Below are 18,213 nucleotides of genomic sequence, written 5' to 3' on the forward strand. Positions count from 1 at the left end.
CAAGAAATCCCACAGACAAGGGGCTGGGATAGGAGATTAAAACAGGCACCCAATATATATCTGTTATCTATGAAGCATGAGCTAGCATGCATCTTGGAGAAATATTAAGTTAAAGTAAAAAATGGAGAAGTTAGTTGTGAAAGAATGTTACATGTGGGAAATGTTCAGAGATAAAAAAGGAATAAGTTTATTTTAAATTTTAATCTACATAGTCTAATTCAAATAAACAAAGTTAGAAGAATCTGTAACACTTGTTACCCATAGATTCAGAAAACACATCAGATACACTCCTTTTCACTGTCTCAAAACAGAACAATAAAAACCAAGCACCCGTCCACCCAAAAAGAAAAGATTTTTGAGAAAGCAAAACTACAAGACAGAAATCTGTAGAAAATGTTTGGTCTTCTCACTGATAGCTATTTCGGGAACTCACATGATCAATATAAACTTCCGGTAACTAGTCTACATTATTGATTGCAGTAGCTTTACTATCCCATAAATTATTTTAAAGAATTATAAAAAGCCACAAGTAACTAAACAGTTTTCATGAGTTTAAGAATAGCAATTTGTATTGCCATGATCAGAATGGAGGCATTTATCTATTTGTTTGTTTTTTTGTTTAGAACATTCAACCAAACTGTTGGGACATTTGAAGAACTCCAAAAATACCTTGAAGGGTACGTGGCCACCCTGAACCGAGATGACGAAAAGAGACATGCAAAGTACGTGGGAGACATTTTCCTATGAAAGACTTCACTTCTGCTGGAAGATAAGAATGAGAAAGGGGGGGCTGGGGATATGGCCTAGTGGCAAGAGCGCTTGCCTCGTATACATGAAGCCCTGGGTTCGATTCCCCAGCACCACATATATAGAAAACGGCCAGAAGTGGCGCTGTGGCTCAAGTGGCAGAGTGCTAGCCTTGAGCAAAAGGAAGCCAGGGACAGTGCTCAGGCCCTGAGTCCAAGGCCCAGGACTGGTAAAAAAAAAAAAAAAAAAAAAAGAATGAGGAAGGGATGGGGAACTTTGAATCAGCCAAGGAGCCATTTGGATATTTATAACATTATTGGAGGGCCATACCAAATTATCCATACACGCAGACAACCACCAACAACTGAGTAGAATCATATGAAAAGCTGGACTGTCTGTCCCATCATACGAACACCCCTATAGAGTAATTTTTATTTTATTTTATCTTACTGTTTTAAATTATTTTTAAGTAACTATACAAAGGGGTTGCAATTCAGTAAGTCAATTTACAATTACAATGCATCTTGATCAGTCTCACCACATCCATTATTCTGTCATCTATCTAAATCCTACTTCCCCCGCCCCCCCCCCAAAGTTGCCTGGATCCATTTTCACATACATACCTTGAATGTTGTGGCTGTCCTTGCCCATTCTTCCTCTCTCCACTCATCTGATCCTTCTCCCCTTGAACTCTCCCCCTCCCAACAAAATATGTTTCAGTTTCCTGGTATTCATTTTGTTAAACTGTAACTTAGTGGTTCAGAGGAGTTAAACTATTGGAATTTTCCCCTGCATATAACATAGTCAGTGTATATATGTTTTCATACATGTTTATAATTTAGATCTATCTTCTGTATATGAGAGAAAACATGCTCCCTTTTACTCTCTGAGCCTGACTTATTTCATTTGAACATAATTTTTTCCAAGTCCATCTATTTCCCTGCAAATGATATAATGTTATTCTTCCTGATAGATGAATAAAATTCCATTGTATGTGTGTTTGTGGGCATGTGTGGGTGTTTGTATATGTGAGTGTATGGATCAAAGAAAAGTAATATATATGTGAATATATACACATGAATATGTATGAATATGATATGAAATATATAGACTATATACAGAATATACATTATATATTCATATGTATCACTTTTCTATATATTCTCATATTTATGATATATATTAAGTATGTAGATATATCTATACATACATATATGTATATATATAATAGATAATCTGTATATCCATTGTAGGCCATCTGGAGTGTTTCTATAAATTGACTATGGTAAATAAAAATAGTGCAGCAATGAACATGGACTTTATTAGGAAATTCTTGGGGAATTTTTAAGTAGTTCTTCCACAAACATGGTACTTCTTACCATTCAAATAGAGATTGTTTAAGTCTGTAAGTAGTTAGCACCTTTGTTTTAAGTGAGGAATACGAATTATAGGGAGAAATTTCTCAGTAAAGGGAATAATGGTTTTGGTGATTTAATTGCAGGATCAATGATAGCTGATTATAGGTAGAGTAAGACTATGGTTTGAAAAAGCTTGCTGGAGCTTGTTTCAAGGACTTAATGTGTACAGACAAAGGGTTACGTGGGCCTTGAAATGTACTAACAGTAATGATTTTTAAAATTGAATAGAAATCCAATTTTTTAAGTGTGATTATAAGTGTGAGGTTCAACTCAGGGTATCTCATCCATGCGAGGCAAGTGATTACCACTAAGCCAAACCCTCAGCCCTTTTTTTGAATGAAAGCTTAGACATGTTTCTGTAATAGTACTTTCAAAGTTATAAGGCAAATTTTCCAGAAGACTGAATTTTGAGTTAAATTAGAACAATCAATCAGTAGTGGCTAATAAGTTTTACACAAAGAAGACAGTACACTTGAAATTTTAATTTATTATTATTTGTGTGTTTTAGTTGTGTGTGTGTGTGTGTGTGTGTGTGTATGCACACGCACGCATGTGCTAGTTCTGGGGATCGAACTCATGGCCTGGGTGCTATCCCTAAGCCTTTTTTTACTCAAGGCTAGCACTCTATCACTTGCACCACAGCTCCACTTACAACCTTTTCAAAATAGTAGGTTTCTTAGTAGTGTATTGGAGATAGGAGTCTTGTGAACTTTTCTGTCAGAGCTGGGTTCAAACCACAGTCCTCTGATCACAGCCTCCTGAGTAGCCAGGATTATAGAGGTGAGCCATTGGCACTCAGCCATTTAAAATCATTATCTTGAATTAGTTGCACAAAAAGGTTCCAATTCAGCATATCAGTTTTTGAGCATGCCAAAGGCCCTTTTGTAATGACAGTGTATATATACACACATATACACATATACATATACACATATGTGTATACATATGTGTATATATATATACACATATGTGTATACATATGTGTATATATATATATATATATTTCAGAATGGTAAGTCTTAATGAAAAGAGAAAAATAAGTATTCCCAAAGAGTGATATTTAGACATAAAATAAGAAACGTGTTTTAATGTTTTACAAAGCAATTTTCCCAGGCAAGTCTTCAATAACTAAAAGATCTTACCAAACTAGCACACGTAGTAAAATTGGGTAAGACTTTGAGTGTGGCATTCTAATTGTGCCACCAATGAAATAGCCCTGGTTTTATTCCCTTCCATCACTTCCTTTTCTGGGTTGTTTATTAACAACTTTACTGAGGCTTATTTTGAAGGCTACAAAACTTATTTTACTTCTCGTTGAATCTCTTTGACCTTTGTACATTCCTTGGTCCGTGTGTGTGTGTGTGTGTGTGTGTGTGTGTGTGTGTGTGTGTGTGTGGCTCTATTTCTTCCCAGATGTGAATCCAATCTATCAATGTTGATACAGTTTCTATGGTACTCCAGGCAGTAGTATAGACAGAAGTAAGACTTCAGTGGAATTTATGAACGACCTGGTGCCTGCCTGCCTAAGGGTGTGTGTATGTCAACTTTCACTTCTCTTGTGCAGGCGATCCATGTCTAACTGGAAGCTGTCCAAAGCACTCTCTCTGGAGATGATTCAGCTAAAGGAGAAGGTGGCCAGATTTTCCTCCTCATCCCCATTCCAGAACCTTGAGATTATCGCCACACTGGGCGTTGGTGGGTTCGGAAGAGTTGAGCTTGTAAGGGGTTTACGTTTCAAGCATCTGAGAGAAGCCTTTTGACTTCTTTGTTTTGTTTTGATTTATTTTGTTTTGTTTTATATTCCAGTTTATCTTGGAGGACTATATGAGTTATTATTGCTATCTTAAGTATTGTTTTGAACTCAAATTGGGAAAGTAAACTTTGCTCATCTGTCTATTGTATAGCAGCATATCTGTGCTAGTAACACAATAACTAACTGCAATTTCAAGCTTCTCACGTCACACCCTTTCGTGAATTTTTTTCTGGATAGCAATTATAGAAAAATGTGCCAAGTAGGCTTTCCCAAGGACTACAAATGTGAAAAAAAGCATTTCCTAACAGCAAAATATGTGTATATATACATATGTACATATATATACATGTATATATACACACACACAACACATTAGCTCTACATATTAGAGAAAGGGAATCCAGCCAACAGATATTCCATAGAAGAGTAATCTTTAATATTTTAGTAATTGTAATTAACTCCACTACCATGTCTACATTCAGTTTTCATTGTCCTATTTTGGGGTTGTTTAAAATTTTCCATCAGGAAAAAAGAAGATGACTGCAAAAGGATATCTGATGTGCAGCCTCTGCAAAGCTCAGTAAAACATCTGGAAACGTACAGACTGGTTTCAGTTGTATCTTCCACACCACCAACTGTCTAAGCTTAATAATCAGCTTCCAAGGAGTAGCAGAAGTCGTTCTGTCAGTTTAAGTGTCCTAATGAAACGGCAGAGTGGGAATCTGGGACCATTTGAGGCACAGATGGCGCTGAGCCCTTGGCAGTTCCTAGACCTTCTTTGCCGACCAGATTTTTAACAAATCACTGTGCATTGACCTCTGGGAACTCTATTGATGCCTCCATCTGCTGGATGGCCCTGGGCAGACCTGAAATGCTAGAAACTAGCACATTTCCCACATAGTCTGTACTTGTCCTTGATGGGTGGAAGGGAATAATGATTTCATAATAGGGCACAAAAAATCTATATGTTGCTCATGCCATATGCAGGTATCCATCTGTAGTGGTATGTTCCACTAAAAGAGTGAATTAGGTTTGGAGGTGTGGGTCAACTGATACAGAGCCTACCTACCCCTGAGTTCAATCCTCAGTACTACAAGAGAAAGAAGGATTGAATTTAAAAAGCTAATAACTGTTTTCCCAGACAATTATTAAAGCAGTAACTCAACAATTGATTAAAAACTCATAGGTAGTACTAACAGGATGTAAGCAAAATATAGGATGCAGCTATTGCTGCACAGTAAGTATTATTTACTTCTCAGTGTAATCTATTTATTAGACTTTTTTTTTCTTCAAACCAAAACTTACTGGGTTTAAACCTATAGAGTAAAAGATACTTGCTTTGATTTTTTAAAAAAATATTTATTGTCAAAGTGATGCACAGAGGGATTACAGTTTCATATGTAAAGCAGTGAATACATTTCTTATCAAACTTGTTACCTCGTCCCTAAAGAAAAATTTTGATTTTTTTTCAGAAACTAGAGCTCTATCCAATAGAAATCTCCGTCCTGATGGAAATGCCCTGCTATCTGGCTTACCCTGCATGATAGCAAATAGGTGGATGTTGCTGTTGAGCTTTGGAAATGGTAGACAATATAACTGAGAAATTCAGTTTCTAGTTTTAATTAACTTTAAGCAACCCCTAGTGAATAGTGCAGATATGGAGCTCGATGTAGCACTTCCTTTTTTATTTTAAAAATCAGAGATGATAATAAAAAATAAATAAAAATAAATGAATACAATTAGAAGTGAACATTAAAAAGTGAGAATTTGGGGACAATACTTATATTTCATATTGTGCAATTAAAATGGAATGACTTTTAGGTCTCCTAACCAGAATAATTTTTCTACCCCCCAAAAAATTCAGACCAGATCTATGACTATGTGGATAATCATGATGAGAAGGAAGTGTGTTTCTGTAAATAGAACTCAAGCCTAATAGGATACGTGGGTAAACCTTGCATATTATTTAAGTGTGAGACAAGTTTAAGCTGTTAGCATATTTTATATAGATAGTCCAAGTGTTTCCTAGTAAGTTAATTTTGAAGATGTTTCTGTTTCTTGCATAGGTTAAAGTAAAAAATGAGAATGTTGCTTTTGCTATGAAATGTATACGGAAGAAACACATAGTAGACACGAAGCAGCAAGAGCACATCTACTCGGAGAAGAGGATCCTGGAGGAGTTGTGCTCTCCGTTCATTGTAAAGTAAGTGAGCTCAGGCCTCCCAGACACAGGTTTCTGGCTCATCTTGTCAGTGTTTGCATGCTAAAGGGCAGGATTTTCCAACCAGTTCTAGGGACAAAGTTGTCAGTTTCTTTTTGTTTATGGGTAAGCCTCACAAGTGTGTGTGTGGGGGGGGTGTATGTATGTGTATGTGTATGTGTGTGTATGTGTGTACCTGCTCGAGCAATATTATTGCAATGTATTTTCAAGTGGTTATTTTATCCACACCTGGTTCTTGCAATGCTTAAGTACCATAGGAAACATCTCCTAGTATTTATATTTTAATTTCTGTAAATATCACCAGAGTTCAGGGGAGAAACAGAAATTAATCTGAGCTATTACCCTTTTCACTTGTGAGTTCATGGGTTTATTTATCATGTAAGCCAGTTTATATGCACATTTTTTCCATAGTGCTCCAGAGTACAGTTGCAGTGATTTGTGATTTGGGGTGATACACAGTGTCTTATAATGAAGAAAATTTATATTTTTATCAAATGCCTTGAGAGAATCTTTCTTCCTAGCCATATTCCCAGATGATGCATATTACTAGTTTTCAAAGTTAAAGCAAGTCTAAACTCAAGGCAATGCTGCAGCCATCTTCTAATTATTTTTATATTAATTATCTTCTCAGATACTCTTTCAAAATTAATATTTTATTAGCCTGATATGATGAGACTTTTAATGGCATAGATTAGGGTATTCATATTCCCCTTCTAGCCCTTCATAAAGTATGCAACATGTAGTAAGGCAATAAGAAGAAGAATAAATACCGTAAGTGGCAAAATATACAATACTAAAAGGTTAGCATGTACTATGTACTCTTCTAAGAAGTACATATGTAGAGGGGGTAAAAAAATAATCACATTTGTCTTATTAGCCTAATAGGAGGACCAAGTGAATTTATATTTTTCAATAAATATGTATCATCAATAATACATAAGTAATATACAAACAAATAAACATATATGTTCTGAGAGAAAACTGAACTTGCATGACTAGAAATGGTTCGAGCTGGGATTTTTGCCTGGGCTGCCTGGCTCCAGGGTCTTCTACTTGCATATAACCTGGGTGCTCTACTGTCTGCACTAGCCCAGGCAGGATGCTAGGAAGAGAAAGGAGTCTTGATCATTATGAGAACCCAGATAGTACTTTTACTGTTAATATGGTGTTGTTCCTAGATATACTGCAGACCTAAGGATTCTATTCCTCTCAGCTTCTTGGACGATTACATGTAAGAATCATAGCTTAAACCCTCTCTGGCCTTGTTCTGACGTGAGGAGAACCACCTTGCTCAACATGTTGTCTTTCCAGGGCCATACAACTTCAATTCTTTGACAGTGGGCCTTGTTGAAACTAAGTCATAGTCCAGCCCTCCCTTGTTCTGCCCAGGCTGCTTCCTCCTCCACCACCACCTATAGGAGATATTATTCTCAATCACTCTCCTTTAGATTTACTGCTTAGAAAGCTATGTCTCAGAGTCTGTTTCTCAAGGAATCTAACACCAGATAATAAGTTTGGGAGGCATACGACATGACTTATTTGTGAAAGGCCTATCTTCAAAGTGCTATACACACACAGGCCCGTGGCTTTGGAGGGGAGAGGTCATGTTTTGTAGGCGGGATAATGAGCTATTTTATTATGAAGGGGGACGTGGGGCTTAGCCATAAAGAAGGGATAAAACTTTCTCAGTGCAACTGAGATTAAGCAGTTCAGCCTGTGGGAAGAAGCAGAGCAGTTTAACTCCAGAGTCCCAGGAATGATCAAAGAGGACTTGGTAAGAAGCCCAGTGTGGCTGTAGGATATCTGTATGGAAAAGAGGCTTATTTTTTCTCCAATGTTATTGATGATGAACTTAAAGCAATTGTAAAGAGTTTTAAAACCATATTTCTCAAAATAACTTGTTTTCACAAAACTAGAAGTGCAAAATGAAATGTAACCTGTATTTCTAACTGTGCTTTTAATCTGTCTTTACAGGTTATATCGTACTTTCAAGGACAATAAATACGTGTACATGCTTCTGGAGGCCTGCTTAGGTGGGGAGCTGTGGAGTATATTAAGGGACAGGTAATGAAAACAGAGGTAGAGAAAGAAAAACACAGGAAGGTAGACACAGTATCAAATCTTTTGGATAATGAGCATAGGAGTATGTAGAAGTAAATAGAGTGTACAAATACAAAGACAGCAGAAAAGTAAGTGGGAAGGCTAACCCCTATTAGGTCATAGGAGTTAAAGCTAAGTAAACATCTAGACAGTCTCACCTGGGGCAGTAATTTTTCAACCCTGGCTGCATATGATCATCATATGATATACTTAGCCAAACTTTGTAATTCATTTAATCTGGCTTGGTGCCATGCGAATCAATTTTTTAAAAATGTTGCTTTGGCCAAGCACCCGTGGCTCATGTCTGTAATCCTAGCTACTCAAGAGGCTGAGATCTGAGGATTGTGGTTATAAGCCAGCGCAGGCAGGAAAGTCTGTGAGACTCTTATCTAGAATTAACCACCAGAAACCCAGAAGTGGAGCTGTGGCTAGAAGCGATAGAGTGCTAGCCTTGAGCAGAAAATCTCAAGGGCAGTGCTCAGGCCCTGAGTTCAAACCCCATGACAAACAAAAAGTTGCTTTGTGCACTTATGGCTGAGAATCACTGGCCTAGGCAAGAAATGTCTAATGACCATCTGAGAAGAAGATGAGCATGTTGTGATAGGAATATCCAATAATATGTTCCTATCACAACATGCCACAGAAGTCCAAAAGTCTCTTTTTTGTTTTCCTATATTACATGTTTATGTGTGAGTACTAGAAACACTTACTTAAATGTAGACATTTTGATTTCCATATTGCAGTTAGATTCTTTAGGATCAGTAGCCTAATTCATTGAAAGTATAAAATATATTTTAGTGTTGGTGCTCTGAAAAGATTCCACATTATATAAAGTGCACTATAATAATGGACACCTAGAATAACACCAAAGACATATATCTGGGGTATTAAAAATGGAAATGGTTTTATTGCAGAGGCAGCTTTGATGAGCCCACCTCCAAATTCTGTGTTGCTTGTGTGACGGAAGCATTTGATTACCTGCACCGACTAGGTATTATCTACAGAGACCTGAAGCCAGAAAACTTAATTCTAGATGCCGAGGGTTACCTTAAATTGGTAAGCCAAGTCCTTTTATTTATAGTAACATGTGAGATGTTTCCAGGACAAAGTTAGATTGTGGTTGTAATTTTCCTTATAATTTGGTGGAGCTATTGTTTTCAGTCTGGCCTTTGAAACTGGTGTATGACATTGGGAACAATGTTATTAATGTATTCTTCAGGGCTTGCAAGTTCAATGTGTCAGCCATGTTTGTTTCTCCTACTCAAGACTCATATAATGGCTTGCTTTCAGAATTAGATTCTGTTTGGGGTTTTTGTTGAATAATTTTAACTAAATTTTAAGTGTTTTATACATAGGTACTGTCTATGAGCAATAAAGAAAATAGTGGTACTCCTGTACCAAGATATCCACATATATACAGAGGGAGAGACAATAAACACATAAGCATTAACAGGTGTTTGGAAATCTTTCCAAGTGAATCTAATAGGTAATGGATGGTGAGAATCAAATTAAACCACAGGCCCTTTGAGGACAGAGACTCTCCTTGCTATCTGGGAGTTATTGATGTCCAGCAGAAACTCTTTTGAGTGTCACATTGCATAGTGTTCTAGCTATGTTAGAACTAGAGGGCCACAGCTATGGAGAAATCAAGGTACTTTGGGCCTCAGGTGAGAACCCAGAAGGATGAGGAACCAAGGCTGAGATTCCCTGGGTCCATTTTGATAGCTCCCTAAAGACATTAAACCATCTCTGAATTTTACAGCCTCAACTTCAACCTTTCATATAAGGACAGAAGAACATTATTTCCTGAATGTTTCTTAGGTGAAAAAGACAGAATGCTCAACCTTTTTCAATTAATCTATTTAACAACCTTTTATTTTGTTTTGTATTTTGCTGGTCCTGGGGCTTGACCTCTGGGCCTGGGTTCTGTCCCTGAGCTTCTTTTTGTTCCAGCTAGTGATCCACCTCTTGAGCTACAGTGCCATTGCCGACTTTCTCTGTAGTTTGTTGGAGATGACAGTCTCACAGACTTTCCTGCCTGAGCTGATTTCCAACCGTGATACTCAGCTCTCAGCCTCCTGATAGGATTACAGGCATGAACCACAGGTTCCAGCTCTGTTTAACAACTTTTAGGATAGTTTCTTTTGTTGTTGTTGTTGTTGTTGTTTTGCCAGTCCTGGGGCTTGAATTCAGGGCCTGAGCACGGTCTCTGGCTTCTTTTTGCTCATTCTACCACTTGAGCCACAGCGCCACTTCCAGCTTTTTTTCTATATAAGTGGTGCTGAGGAATTGAACCCAGGGCTAGCTTTTTTTCTATATAAGTGGTGCTGAGGAATTGAACCCAGGGCTTTATGTATACAAGTCAAGCACTCTACCACTAGGCCATATTCCTAGCCTTTAAGATAGGTTTTATAAGACATATGATATAATTATAAAATTTAGGCTTAGTGATTAAATTACTATGTATGATTGCTCCTTGTGGAGAGCCTCTTTCTGTGTGAAATTTTGCTAACTTCCAAGAACTGTTTTGGTCCATTCAATCTTTATCTTATCCAAGTAAGACAGTATGAGAATTGGAGGTACTCTCAGTCTCACTCCTCTTATTCACCATTTTCACTGGCTGTGTCTCTAGAGATCTTTAGCTCTAGAGGATAATAGGAAACCTTTGGAATATTCTAGAAGTAAACCATCATGGGCAATGGTCCGTGTTTGTATGCATAGTATCCAATGACTGTTATCTGTCCTACTCATTCATTTACCAGTCACCTAAGTGAAGAGTAAAAACTAACACATGTAAAGATTAAAAAGTAAATGTTGAGCCAGCCATCAGTGGCTCAGGCCCATAATCCTAGCTACACTGGAGGCTGAGGCCTGAAGATTGAGTTTAAAGCTACCAGTGCGAGCAAGTTCTGTGACTTTTATCTCCCATTAACCAGCAAAAAACTGGAAGTGACAGTGTGCTAGCCTTGAGCAGAAAAAATATCAAAGAAAAGAAAAAGAAAAATAGCTCAGGGACAGCACCTAGGGCCTGAGTTCAAGCCCCATGACTGAAAAAAAAAACACCCAAAAAAGTAAACGTTGAATATTTCTGTTCTAGGTATTTATTAAAACACTCTGAAACCCTTTCATTACAACAATATCTGAACATGCAAGAAAAGTCATGACAAGCAGTATTACAAATGCATAGCTGAGTTCATAACACAGCATGGGTCTGGGAAGCAAGGCTGAGCAATAGTTGGTGGTGAAGGTCAAACATGGAAGCTGCCATCTTGTGAGTGCCAGCAACATTGAGCAGTTGAGAGGCTTCCTTTTAGTAGCTATACACTTGGGAACAGGAGACCAAGCTCTGAACATTGGCAGTATGAGAAAGTTGAATCAGAGAACATTGTATAAGTCCAAGAATCACAGAGATTAAACTTTCAGAGGGAAAAATCCAGGAAACAAATATCAAATATATAGAGATAATACATGCAAGGAAACATGCCTTTCTTAGTTTTGGCTCTAGACAGAAAAGTCTTCTCTAAGAATTCTTGGCCACAGGCTAGTCTTAATGGAGGTTAGTTGCCCAGTTTTTCAGGATGGAAAAATATAAGCAAGAATTCAAATGAATCCATGTTGTGGCAAGACAGAAAAGTCTTCTCTAAGAATTCTTGACCACAGGCTAGTCTTAATGGAGGTTAGTTGCCCAGTTTTTCAGGATGGAAAAATATAAGCAAGAATTCAAATGAATCCATGTTGTGGCATTCCCAAGGTACTAAGACTCACTGTATATTTTCTCTGGAAGCATATATTCTAAAGTGAGTACACAAAGAATTCTTGGGGATAAAGTTCCAGGAAACATGAAGTTACATTAAAAAATAACAAAATAAATGTATGAGAGAAAAAAAAGAACTACTGTTAGCATTACTTGCCAGAAACAAAAAAAAAAAAAAAAAAGGAAAGAGCAAAAGCAGACAGATAAGTGCCTCTTATTTTGGAGAAATTGGATACAGAATGTACAGTAAGTGTATTTAATGCACTTTAAAATGAATGAGGAACAGAGATCTTTCACAAAAGATCTCACAAATTGGAAGAGGAAAAGCCGAGTAAGGCATCTATTAAGAAGCTAAGACTATAATAATTCATATTAAATATGCAACCAAAGCTTTTATTGATGATGGTATAGCTTTCCTGGAGTAGACATTTGATCAGATTATGACATATTCATAAACTTGTGTGAGGGCACAAAGAAAAGATATTCAAGCCTTAATAAAAGGGCATCATGATAGGTGACATCTACATGTGAACAACCTGTGCACCACTGCGCACTGCAGCACATTGCTCATTGGACAGAGATGGAAAGTAAACCTTTCGTTCACATCATACCCAATGACGAGATATTGAACTCCCTTCCAGGTAAGGATAGCTAAACTTACAGCTGTAATTTAGCATAGTAACAGAGGTCTCGGCAAATGAAATCAACCAAGAAAGAGAACTAAGAGTCAAAGATTAGAAAATAAGGAATTGCTTCCCATATTTGTAAATAACATAAATTTTAATGTAGAAGTTTAAAAGTCTAACAAAGAAGTATGAGAATGAAGAAATTAAATGTGACAATTGATACAAAATCAATGTGCAATTAAAAGTTTTATTTTCACATACTAGAAGCAAAGCTTTTAAGTGAATAAGGCTAAAAACAGTAACATCAAATTTTATAAAATATCTTACTAAGATGATATAATTATCGTGAATAAATTATAAAAACTTACAAAGTATATTTTATATGTACATTTTTATAAGACCTCTACATTGAAAGTCATAAAATACCAATGGGAAATCAGTAATTAGCAATACATACTGTATTTATGGATCATATAAACTCAATCTTTAATAAGATGTTCAAAATGATCTACAGAGAACTTTACTCCTAAAGTTTACATTTTATTTTTATTTATTTTATTTTTTCAAATTTTTATTATCAAACTGATGTACAGAGAGGTTACAATTTCATACGTTAGGCATTGGATACATTTCTTGTACTGTTTGTTACCTTGTCCCTCATACCCCCCCCCCCGCCTCCCCCTTTCCCTTCCCCCACCCCGAGGTGTTCAGTTCATAAAGTTTACATTTTATACAGAATATTTAAAAGAGGTAATCGCCACATTGTACAAAAAGAACAAAATTGAAAATTTGTGCTATATGATATCAAGACTAACTATAAAGTTCTTGTGATGGAAGAAGTATGATATTGATGCAAGAATGGACAAATACCTCAGTTTAGAAAATTAAAATTCAGAAATGGACAGTCAATGAAAGAGGTAATGCTAGGTCTCTCAGGAGGCTTTGCTACAATAATCGGATTTCCATATTAAAAAAAGAAAAGGAGCTGAGCCTGTTTTCTAACATATGCTTAGTAAAAATTAATTAAAATTGATTATAGGCCTGTAAAACTAAATACAGCTACTAAAAAATAGAAGCTCAAATACACAGTTTACCCCTCAGATTTGTCAAGGTTCCTTTGCTCTATCATTGGTGCCTTTTACACATTTCTAAAATATTCCCAGTCATATTTTCACATATTTTCCACATTTTGGATTATTATTATTATTTTAATCTAGGATTGAAATTAAATTGTGTCAGAATGTCTGACCCCATTCTTCAAGTTTCTTCATTTCTTTCCAGTGACCATTTTAATGTCCTTATGCCCCATTCTTCATAAATCATTTAAATTTTCTTGGCTTTTCTCTCTGTATCAATCCTCTGCTATTCAATTTTTCCAATGCATTTTTTTCTTTCATATTGACATCATCAAGTGCACAGACACCTACGTGGCATAGAATTCACTAGATTTTGATGCAGATTGCACTCATAGAACCACAGCCACCACCTGCTCAAAATGCAGGCACACCTTTATTTCAGAAGATTTTCTCATGTTTGTTTCAAGGTAAATGTTTCTCCCAAAGACGGCCATTACCTTGATTTCTACCACCTCTGCTAGAACTTTGGGGTGATTATACAGACAGCACTGTTTATTTTCCCCCTCAATCACTCCAAAATTTAATAACTGTAAACAGCAATAATCTATTATTATTTTCTACACTCTATAGTTTTGGAGTTAAGAAATGGTTCTGTGAGGTTATTCAGACTCAAGGTGTCTCATTTAGTTTTAGTCACAAGTTGGCCAGGCTACTGTCACTTGGCGGCTTGTGCATCCAGTGGAGTATAGGACCAAACCCAGAGTGATACACTTCCATGGCTGTTGAGCTGATGCTATCATTCACTGGAGGCCTTGTTTCTCCATAGACCTCTCCTTCACAGGACTAGATGAATATCCTTATGGTTTTGCAGCTGGTTTCTATCAAAGTGAGTCACCGAAATACCTGAGGAAAGGCTACCAGGCCTTTCATGACCTACTCTAAAGCATGCATCAGCATCTCTGCTGTTGATTAGACAGGGCCAGTGTCAGAGATTCTACCGCTGAACACTAGAAGTGAATCTCTGGGGCTTCTTGTGGATGCTGGCTATTGGGGTAAGAAGGTTCTGAAGGAAATCTAAGAGATAATCTTGAAAGAGATAGGATAGCTTCTGTAAACTGAAGGGATTAAAGGAAACAGGCTTTCACTTGATACCACCACACTAAGCCAAAATGCAGTAGAGTGATTAAAATTTTTTGAGAGAAATAAACTTTAATTATAAACCCAGTGAAACTACATGTCAGAAAAAGTGAAATGAAGACATTTTTAAAGAAAGATAAAGGTGTTTACTCCTACATACAAAAGACATGAAAATTATCTTATGAAAAATCTGGGGAGCCAGGTAGGGTGTGGACCATTGAAAAATGATACAGATCTTAACCCAATTAAAATGATGGTATAAAGCAATAATCATAATCGTTAATTTGTAGGATTAAAATGAACAAATGCTAAATAACCAAACACCAGCCAGTCTCAGATAAACTGAGTGTAGGAGTCATTGAAATTAAAATAAGAGGATAAAATAGCATTTAAGAAGATAGAAAAGAAGAGACAGGAAATGTAGAAAACAATCAAAGATCTGGGTGCTGGTATCTCACACTGCTAAGCTGAGCTACTCAGGAGGCTGAAATTGAGAGAATACAGTTAGAAGCTAGTGCAGGTAGAAAAGTCTGTGAGATTCCATTTCCAAAACTACCAACAAAGAGTGGGGCTAGAGTAAGCTAATGGAATGAGAGGGAGGCCTTGAGTTCAAACTTCAATACTGCCAAACCAAGAAAAGAAAAGGAGAACAATAAAATGGAAAGCCCCAAAACACAAATAAAGAAATAACTCTAATGTACTTAAATGCACTTAATAATTCTCCAGCTAAAGATGTTATCAAATAGATGCATAAAATAATCAACCTTATGATGCTTTAAAGAGACATCTAAAATACAAGGGTGTAGAAAGGTTGAAAAAGATATGTCTGGGAAGCATTTAATCAATTTAAGTGCAGTTTCATCATGGTAATATCAGGGAAGACATATTCCTAGAGATTAAAAAAAAGGTTGCTAGATAATGATGAAAGGCTCATTTTACCAAAATGACATAAAAAATCAGAGTTTTTTTTTTTCCTTGCTGATCCTGGGACTTGAACTTGGGGCCTGAGCACTGTCCCTGAGACTGTGCTCAGTGCTAGAGCTCTACCACTTGCGCCACAGCACCACCCCTACCACTTCTGATTTTTCTGAATAGTTAAGAGATAAGAGAGCGATAAGACAGCTAAGAGTCTCTTGGCCTTTCCTTCCCAGGCTGGCTTCAACCCTGGACCCTCTAGCCTCAGATCTCAGTCTCATGGGTAGCTAGAATTACAGGTATGAGCCACCAGTGCCCTGTCCCAGCCTCTTATTTACTGATGAGATGCCTCAATAATAAATAGCAGACCTTGGCAGAGTAAGGAAACATGACAAGTTTAGACATTTTAGTTCACTTTTCTCAGAAATTGATAGAACATTTAGACCATAAAGCCCTTAAAGCTTTAGAAAATATGTGCAATGCAGTTAATAAGCTTGATCTAATAGACTTGTAGAATATTTTTCCCAATATGTGAATAAAATGTGATTATATAATGGGCGGTTAAGCAAATTCCAGCAAATAGAAAAATAGGAATTGTAGTGTTGACAGGAAACCCTTCAGCATTGCCTTGAAGGAGAGGGCTTTGTGGGAGTGAAACAGTGGTGAAATTGGGGTGTCAGCTGGCCCAGCAGGGTGTCATCTGAGTGAAGGACATGGTGGGCGCCCCAGCCTGGGGCCTGAATAACTTTAAGGAAAAAAAGATTCCTTGTAGGAGGACCTCAGTTTCATTCTATAAATTCTGATAAGTTACATTTTAATTCTCTTTGCAATTGCATCTAATATCTACAAGAGGCCGGCTATTTAATGAAAACAAGTATAGGAAAGAATTTGTTTTTCAAATAGAAATACTGAACAAAGAAAGCGTGTCAGAGAAAGGTCTGAATTTGGGCAATGTGTCTCCAGGTGTTCCCTTTTATGCGGTGGAGGATGAAGCACTTAGATACTTAAATTACCTAGAAAAACTTAGATAACAGAAAATGTGCACAAACTACCCAGCCAAACTAACCAAAGAAGTAGAAAGTCTGAGCGAGCAGATCCTATTAAAACATTTGTAGGGCTGGGGATATAGCCTAGCGGCAAGAGTGCTTGCCTCATATACATGAGGCCCTGGGTTCAATTCCCCAGCACCACATATACAGAAAAAAATGGCCAGAAGTGGTGCTGTGGCTCAAGTGGCATAGTGCTAGCCTTGAGCAAGATGAAGCCAGGGACAGTGCTCAGGCCCTGAGTCCAAAACCCAGGACTGGCCAAAAAAAAAAAAAAAAAAAAAACTTTTGTAACATCAACCTTAATGGAACTTTTATGCAAATTATTTCCAAAAACCGAAGGATAATTTTTATCAGAATTTTATAAGGCGATTACTGTAAACTCTCCCAAGGAATCTTCTAAGAAAAGCACACTAATACTCACTCATAAATCCAGTGTATAAATCATAAGCCGACTACTAGTATTCACTATTGGAATCAATACAAACTCTTAACATAGCATCACTAGGCTATATATATCTTAAGAATGTAAACATAGTTTAACATTAAAAATTCTTTCAAAAAAGTCTTTGCCCAGTTCCACATGTTAGGAGCACAGAAATTGCTAGACTCTACTAAGCAGTAGATGTTAGGAAGACCAAATAATTTTTTTTAATCCCAAAATATGCTTCTTGGATTTTTAAGAAAAGGGTGAAAACACAGGGAAAAGTGATACTTTGAAGACTGAGACACAGACACAAGCACCATCATAGTTCACAGGGGAAGCGCCTTGTGTGTGAAAACCTCTTTAGGAACCAGTGCTGGGTGGGAATTGCTGGAGACTCAGTGTATCATTGAAAAACCCAGAGAGACTGAGTCATGGTCAGGATCCTACACTTTGTGAGCTTTTTCCCCAGGAGCTGAACCACTAAATATTTACTGAAAACAAGAAAATACTACAGAAAATAGTTCCAGTACTGGGAGGGAAAAACTGAGCCATTTTGAAATATGACAGAGAAGTCTGTGCTTAAAAAAGACTGCTCTCATGGAAAACTGGTTATTGTCAGAGCCCAAGAACCCGGAGGATTAAAATATCTCTTATCAGCCCACTCTTGCTGTCTTGCTTTATCTAAGGGGGTAGGGCAAAATAACTGAGAAACACAGGGAAGTTCACAGTCCAGAGGTTTGTCTCACTAAAGGACTGATAAATTATTGAATGCTTTCATCCTGCTACGCCATTACCAAAGGGCTTTTTACAATTCCTTTGGCAGTTTACATAATAGCTGGCTATCAATTGAAAATTACTAGGCATACTAAAAGCCAAAAAAAATCAATATGAAGAAGCAGCACTAGCATCAGAACCAGAAGGTAAGAATATTGGATCCGAGAATTTAAAACAGCGGTGATTAGTGTACAACGTGGTCTAACAGATAAAATGGGC

The 18,213-nt window shown here is 37.1% G+C and overlaps 1 protein-coding gene across 5 annotated transcripts in view; it reads left to right on the forward strand.

Moving 5' to 3' along the window:
- The window catches only part of Prkg2 (protein kinase cGMP-dependent 2), a 110,208-nt gene that overhangs the window by 66,776 nt on the left and 25,219 nt on the right, over positions 1-18,213 (forward strand). For 3 of the 5 annotated variants that reach the window (XM_048364172.1, XM_048364171.1, XM_048364174.1), the window contains 5 exons: positions 624-722; positions 3,730-3,883; positions 5,985-6,121; positions 8,114-8,203; positions 9,154-9,295. In XM_048364172.1, the coding sequence (XP_048220129.1) occupies positions 624-722; positions 3,730-3,883; positions 5,985-6,121; positions 8,114-8,203; positions 9,154-9,295 (622 nt within the window). Of the gene's footprint in view, positions 1-623; positions 723-3,729; positions 3,884-5,984; positions 6,122-8,113; positions 8,204-9,153; positions 9,296-18,213 lie in introns of those variants that run through there. The other 2 variants (XM_048364173.1, XM_048364175.1) reach the window with 2 other exon arrangements.

This window comes from Perognathus longimembris, chromosome 16 (genome assembly GCF_023159225.1).
Source record: "Perognathus longimembris pacificus isolate PPM17 chromosome 16, ASM2315922v1, whole genome shotgun sequence".
Lineage (NCBI taxonomy): Eukaryota > Metazoa > Chordata > Mammalia > Rodentia > Heteromyidae > Perognathus > Perognathus longimembris.